The sequence below is a fragment of the Corvus cornix genome, chromosome 5, assembly GCF_000738735.6.
Source record: "Corvus cornix cornix isolate S_Up_H32 chromosome 5, ASM73873v5, whole genome shotgun sequence".
Taxonomy (NCBI): domain Eukaryota; kingdom Metazoa; phylum Chordata; class Aves; order Passeriformes; family Corvidae; genus Corvus; species Corvus cornix.
Genome location: NC_046335.1, coordinates 8,403,041 through 8,410,420, shown reverse-complemented (window position 1 = coordinate 8,410,420; position 7,380 = coordinate 8,403,041). Strand labels below are relative to the sequence as shown.

Sequence of the window (7,380 nt, the reverse complement as noted above, 5' to 3'; positions counted from 1 at the left end):
CTTGCAGCCCCCTGACAGAGTGACACAGCTTCAGACCCCTGCATGAGAGTGCCTCGCAGCCCGGTGCCTGTCCGTCTGTCTGTCTGTACCACAGGCTCACCTCAGACTCATGTGTCTGCCTGAGGGTGACATGGACTTGCATCTCTCTGAGGTGCCCATGCTCTACATGCGTGCCCCAGGGCTGTGCACTTCTCACAGTTCCACAGCCTCTGTCAGCGTGCGCCTGTGTGTGAGGGGACCACGTGTGTGAGGGGTGCTCTGTGTGCATGTGTGTGAGGGGACTGTGTCTGTGAGGCAGTACAGTGTGGTGTGTGTGTGTGTGTGTGTGTGTGTGTGGGGACTGTGAGTGGGAGAGGTTCTGTGAGAGAGAGCGTGTGTGTGTCCGTGTGCGTGTGGACCGTGCGTGTGAGCGGGCGGGCGGGCGGCCGAGGCCGAGCCCGGGGGGCAGCGGCCCCGCACGTCAGCGCAGCGCGGGGCGGGCGGCGGCGGCGGCGCCCTTAAATGCGGGCGGCGGCGGCGCGGCGCGGGCAGCGCGCAGGGTTCGGCGGCGGCGGGGAGCGAGGCAGCGTGAGGCGGCGGCTGCTGCGGCCACAGCCACCCTCCCACCCAGCATGTCGGGCACCCGGGCGTCCAACGACCGCAGCGGCCACCCCGCCGCCGGCGGGCTGAAGCGGGCGCGCAGCGAGCCGGGCGGTAACAAAGTGACGGTGGTGCTGGGGGCGCAGTGGGGGGACGAAGGCAAGGGCAAGGTGGTCGACCTGCTGGCCACCGAGTCGGACATTGTGTGCCGGTGCCAGGTGGGTGCCGAGCCGGCTCTATCAGCCACTCCCTCGGCGCTTCCCCGCCCTGCGTTCCCTTCGGCTCCCGCTTTCCCCCAGCTCCCCTCGGCCCGGCGCCCTTCTCCCCGTGCGGGGCCCCTCCGTCCCCGCTGCTCCGCCTTTCCTCCCTCCAGCGCTGTTTCCCTCCAGCTGCCGCTCCTCGCTGCTGTTGGTCTTCTCCCTCCCCGCTGCCTATTCCCAGTCCCCGTCCCTCTCCTGCAGCCAGCGGTGGGACGCGAACGGGTCCGGGCGGGCAGCCGTGTGCCCCACACACACCCCCCCGACCTACCCCGGCTGCGCCTCCAAATACCACTCGGAAAGAAAAAAAAGCCCTGAGCTATAAATATAAATAGCTGACCCTTCACGATAAGCGACACTGGATCCCGAGGTGCCGGCGGGCGGGGGGCCGGGGCTGCCTGTCCGGGGAGGAGCCGCTCCGGGCGCTTCCCGGCGCTGGGCTGCCCTGGGAAGCCGAGCCTCGGGGCCCGGGGCCCGGTCCGTGCTTGCGGGGGTGTTCCCGTGCCTGTGAGGGGGTGGCTGGGTGTCTCCGGGCGTGCTGCTCCTCCGGGGAAAAGCGCTGTGAGCCGGCCTGAAGGCCGGCCGCAATAAACCTCAGGAGTCTGCCAAAGTTTTACTGTAGGGGCTGTTTTGGATGGGCAGACTTGTGTTCCCTGCAAAGCCCCTGGAAGTTCATTCTTTTAAAAAAATATATTTTAAAACTGAGCCTGAGTAAGATAGGGGGCAAAAATCCAAGTTACGTAAAAATAAGGATTTCGAGTTACATGAAAACAGGAAACATCTTGCATGGCTTTGCTTATAGGTATTTTTGAGTTGAACAGATTGTAAGGATTCTCAAAACAATGTATTTGCATAATATAAACCAAGTTAGACACGGAGGTGATTCCAAATAGAATCATAGAGTGTGTTGGAAGGGACTTTAAAGATCATCCAGTTCCAATCCCTCTGCCATGGGCTGGGACATCCTCCACAAGACCAAGCTGTTTAAAAGCCCTATCTAGCCTGGCCTTGAACACCTCCAGGGATGGGGTATCAATAATGGTAATAACTTCTGAAGAACTGTTTTCAAATATTAGTTATGAACATATTAAACCAATACAGCTAATAATCTATCTGTTGTCCCTTTAAGCTATGTGAGCACATTAAAAAGTAGTCAGCTTAGTCCAGCTCAGCTGGTATGTACCATGAAATTTATTCTGCTTTAAAATGCATGATAGCTACTGAAAAGCTACAGACATCCTTGAATCTAAGATAAAAAATCCAAGGACATTTCTCTAATTAAGTATATTATGTAAATAAATGTTGTTGTGCAGGTTAAATATTTAGAAAGTGGAGGAAGTATTTTCACTTGGGACGTTAAACTCCTTGGGGAGAAGTTTTCGTGCCAATAGGTAGCTAATGAATATGTATTATCAGGACCATAACTATTTTTCCGTATTTATTTCCCCCTTGCCTCCCCCAGTAATGTGTTACTAGGAATTTAAACTCAGGCCTTGGGGTTGCTTTGCTGAGAAAGGAAAACTTAAAGTTTTAGCTGAGGAGGAGCATTTCATAAAGGCCCGTGTGAAACAGTGCGTTCTCATGGGGTTACTGCTACTACTGCAAGGAGTCATATTGATTCTTTTTAGACTCCGTTTTGAGGGATGCCCTGAAGCTGCTTTCAGGGCAGATTTGCTGTCCATCCAGAGAGCTACTTTGCAGGCGTAGCCCCCAGGTGCAGCCTCAGAATGCCTTCTGAAGGATACAAGAGTGTGTGTGTGAGCGTGCCAGAGGGGTTAGTGTGTTAGCAACAGGCTGGTGGCTTAGATGGTTTAATGTGCTGCGGGGCACATTAGATTGTCTTTCTGCAGCCTGATGAGATCAGGATGGATGGATGGAAGGCAGGTGGATCTAGAAAAGCTCTGTGCTCTTTTCAAAAGAGTGTTCCCCAATATACCACATGTGATACTCTAATAGGATTACTGATACACTGGCTAGAAGGAGATGTCTTCAGGATTAGAGTTCAGGTCCGACTATAAAACATTTGAAAAAGAAAATCTGGGTCATGATTTACTTATGAGTGGCAAATATTATGTAACTTAAGCAAGAAGTGGATTTTTTTAATACTTCAATGGGTGTTCTGTGCATTTGCAGTTTTGAGCATCCTTTAAAATATGTGCCATTTTAATAATTTAATATTTCATATTTTCAAAGGCAATCATGCAAGTAGATAATGGTGTATGATTTTTGCCTCTATTAGAAGTCTGTTAAGGTTTAGTAAAGATATGCACATATTTGAGGATGTGAACAGTACTGAGGATTTCTCTGTGATAATGGCAGGTCATTAACTTACAGGTGTAATCAGTTTGAGGGGAACTTCATTATTGCTGTGTAGTGCCATGAAAAATCTCAGTGTTTGGACCAGAACCTTGCTGCTTCACATTGCTCCTGGAAACTAAGAAAAACTTCCAGTGCCATAGCACTTGTGTATTAGAAACAATTTCTTAAAAAGAAACACGGAATGACTTACTACAGACTTTAGAGAAAATGTCAGAAAAAAATGCAAGGGACTTTTTTGTTGTTGTTAGAATATGGTGATTGACAACGTTATTTCCTGATGTCTTGTCCACTCCATTTTCTGAGACATTGATGGAAATGATGTTGAACAGCTTGTTTTTGTCCTCAGAGAAATGGAAGTAGAGAAATCTTGAAAGCGAATATCTGAAAAAAGGATTTTCAGGTCTTCTGAAATAATGTCCCAGCTAGAGTAATCCTTCATCCCAGTAGGGTACTCTTTGAGCTAACATTTTAAAAAATGTGGAGCTGCCCTCCTCTCTGTATAGGGATTTAAATTCAGGACCAGATTGGAGTTTGAAGGGGTTTTAAAAAAACAGTAGGTCCCTAATGTTTCCATAAAAGGAAATAATTTTCATTAAATGTTTCTCGAGTGTTTCAGTGTGTTGCTTTCGTGAGAATAATCTGTGAGATGGGTGGCTGCAGAGGAAATGAAATTCTTTTTTCTGAGATACTAGAAAGAAAGGCAAGCAGGTGAATGGCAATAGGAAGTCCATCACAGGCACAAGGGAAGCTTTAAAGTATGTTAAAAAAAATTTCTACATTAAAACCCCAGCCTCTGTAATTTTCCTGAGCGTTCAGAATTTAATTTCGCATGAATTCATGACTTAATTTGTTGACTAGTACTTAGATAATACACAGTCTGAGTTCAAAATAATTGGGTACATGCCGTTCAGTGACACTGAAATATGTGATGTAATTTAAATATGAAAAATTAGGTCATTTTACCTTTATACTTGTAGCATTCTTTGTAAAAGAGAATGTTTCAGAAAGGGTAAAAGATCTCTGAATGTTCTTATGGATGATGCTGTACAAAACTTTTCACAGGCTGCTTTCATTAAAATACCAGATACACAGGCCCACAAACCCATATAAAGAAGCAGAAAACATATTACTAAATAAACTAGTAACAGCAGGCTGTTAAGGAACTGAGTAGGTTTAAGTTCAGGTTATTAGTGAGGAATATCAAGAACATTTTTCCTCTAAACTGCTCCTTCAGAAACCAAATGCATTCAGAAGAAGAACATTAGAGGCTAATATTTCTTTCTTATTGTGGCCTCCTGGGGCATGGAGCTGTCACGTTATGCTGTGCAATACTTTTAATCCCTGGTATCCTTTTAGGAAAGGGTAAAAACCAAAGATTTCAATGGTAAATATTTCATTTTGATGTTCTTTAAAAAACATGGTTTGTGTATTTGTTTAAAGCTTTTGATTATGAGAATATTGGACATAAAAATGGGAGTTCACTTTTTATATGGCCTCTCAGCCTCTTGTCTGAATATAAGATGAAGTAATTTGGATACATATAACATACTTAGGAAGAGAGCTTTGGTGTTTTTCAAAACATGATTTCAGATTGTGACTTTTTCAGTGGTAGCTCTCATTCCAGATGTACATTTCTCACATCACCTCATCTCTTGTCTTGTGTCTACCTTCAAAGCTAGAACTGGTGGCTGGTGTTAGCTACCAGGGTTTTAATTAGCTAATTTCTCAGCTCAGTTTTGGAGTATGATCAAACAGTCACCTGTCACAAGGGCCAAGGTGGTGTGCTTCCAGAGGCACTGCTTGGACTAGAGCTGTTCCTAAAAAGTCACACATAGTAAGTTCTCAGTTAACTGAGGCCAGCTGGTTGTCATGCAGTTCTAGCTGTTTCCTTAAGGTGAGAGTGCATAAGCTACACTGTAATAGTAACTTAGTACTGAAATTGACCCATCACCAATTTGATTAAAAAATTGACCGGAAGGAAAGATTTTCCAAAAGCCTAATATGAAAGATAGGAAAACTTTTGCTACTGGGTGTGTAGAGGCCCTGTGATAATCACCTCTACCTGCCACAGGCCACATCATGGTTACTGAATAGATGTGTAAACCAGCTACAACACAAATGCATGCCTTTGTTCCCTTCACACCAGTGGCAGTGATTCAGCAGCAGGGACTAGGCCAAGGCAGTTTTTAAGAAATTTTTCAAGCTGTCATTTGGCACTGCTGTTGCAGTGTGCCTGTGACAATTCTGCCTTCTGGAAGCCTGGAAACAATCTGCCTGATGTTATCAGCATTCCCTTAAGAACTGAATACAGGAAGCAACACCAAATAGTAAGAATGTCATTGCATTAAGAAGAGCTGTTACTAGATTTCTTAAGCTTCTCATGTTAAAGTTTTTGTTTTGCACTAAATATGGAATCACTTTTTAAAATATTTCTTCTATCTAGTCTATGCTTTCAAGTTAAGAATTTCTTTAGTTCCAAAGATCATGTGATCTTTTGAGGCACATGGACAAAAACTACAGTTGATGTTAATAGTGAAAAAAAGCTGAGGAGGCTGAAAAGGGTACCAGAAAAACTGGCTGTTAAGATCTTTTGTGGTTGAGTACTTCACAGTTACTTGGACTGAGAGATTTAACCAGGTCATAAACCAAGAGTGTGGAGTGGCTTATTTTCTCAATGTAGTGGATGTTAACAAATCGGTTTGAGAAGGTCTTACCAGTAAGAAAAGCCTGGCAACGTTTTGGGTTTGGGGAAGCATTGCAACATTAGTGAACAATTTAAACAAGGGTGAAGGGATGTGCCCAATACTTCCATACAAGTAAGTGTTGCATATTATTGTAAGTTTCCTTGTTTCCTTGTGTTAGTGTTTTGATGAATGCAATGTAAATGTCATATATTTTAGTAATAGTACTTTGAAGAATGCAAAGGAAAATCCTGTGGGCAAGCAACTGAATAATAAAACCCAAGCATGGCAGAAATGCCAGACGAGTAGTTTCTCTGGGTGGTTTAGGTGCGAGATGGGGAGGTTTCCTTTGTTCCTCTGTTGCTGCTGACAGGGCAGGGTGAGCAGCCACACGTTGTTGTGACTGTCCCTATTGATCATGGGCTACTGGAACTGTTTGCAACAGGGATTAAATTAGAGCAGTTTTATGTGATGATTATGTGGAGTTACAGGAGCTTGTTGGCTACTGTTTTTCTCTGTGTGTGTCATGTGTTGCTCTCCTTTCAATGAGATTTAACTGTGATATTTAGTGTAATTTTTCCCTACAGGATAAAGTAGCAGGAAAAGACTTTAATCTCCTAATGATTTAGTGCTTGATGATCTTCAGTGAAGAGATCGATGACCTTGAAGTCATGAGTGTGCAGTGACTGCAGGACTGTTGTTTTTGATTTCTCAAATGTTTGGGAAGGTTGATAATCCCATTTGCATGTACATTCATACAGGTTTCTAAGTCATTTTTTGCAAGATTCCCTGCAAAAACACAAGTAGATTTTATTTTACTATTCAACACCGGAGAGGATTTAAGTGTGAGTTGTTTCTTTATCTATAATAAAGAAGTCCACCCTTCCAAACTTGAAAATTTTTTCATAGCAATCTGTCACTTCTAAGGTACTTTATCCAATTTTATTTTTCATTCTGCTTATACATACTTACATGCCACACTATATCATTTTAAGCTTTAGAACAACATGGTGACACTGCTATTTTAAACTAGCCTTTCCTCTGGGCATCAGCAAGATCATCTCAGGACCACCAGGATTATAAATACTGTATGAGAAGGTCAGGTTTAAAGTTTCCAAATCTCCATAAGAAAGCAAGCTTAATTTTCAATCCCCTTTATAAAGCCTGATGAATTTATTATCCTCTACAAGCATCAAAAGAAAACAGCTGAAAATTAAACTGAAATGACATCTGTTCTATTTCATTCCTGTTGTTAACTTGTTTACAGATATAAGAAAAGTTATGCTCATATCCTTGGATCATATTACTTCCCACAGGGACATGACTATGCTTCTTCAGAAGAGAGAATTAAAGACAAGCATACTTATCTTGGGTTTTCATGTTTGATTTCCTTTATTTTAGTATTCTTCTAACATTAGTAAGAATATTTTTGCCACTGTAGTATTTTCTATCAATACACCTTGAATTTATATTCTTTGCATCCATTGCTGGAGTAAGTATGTCTTTTGTTGTAGTGGTCTGTTGTGGTATATTATTTTGATGTG

At 43.6% G+C, this 7,380-nt stretch overlaps 1 protein-coding gene across 1 annotated transcript in view; it reads left to right on the top strand.

Moving 5' to 3' along the window:
- Positions 1 to 527: 527 nt before the first annotated feature.
- ADSS1 (adenylosuccinate synthase 1) overlaps positions 528 to 7,380 on the top strand; it is a 28,157-nt gene continuing 21,304 nt past the window's right edge. The window contains exon 1 of the mRNA XM_039552652.1: positions 528 to 797. Within this exon, the coding sequence (XP_039408586.1) occupies positions 612 to 797 (186 nt within the window). The 5' untranslated portion in view covers positions 528 to 611. The remainder of the gene's footprint in view (positions 798 to 7,380) is intronic.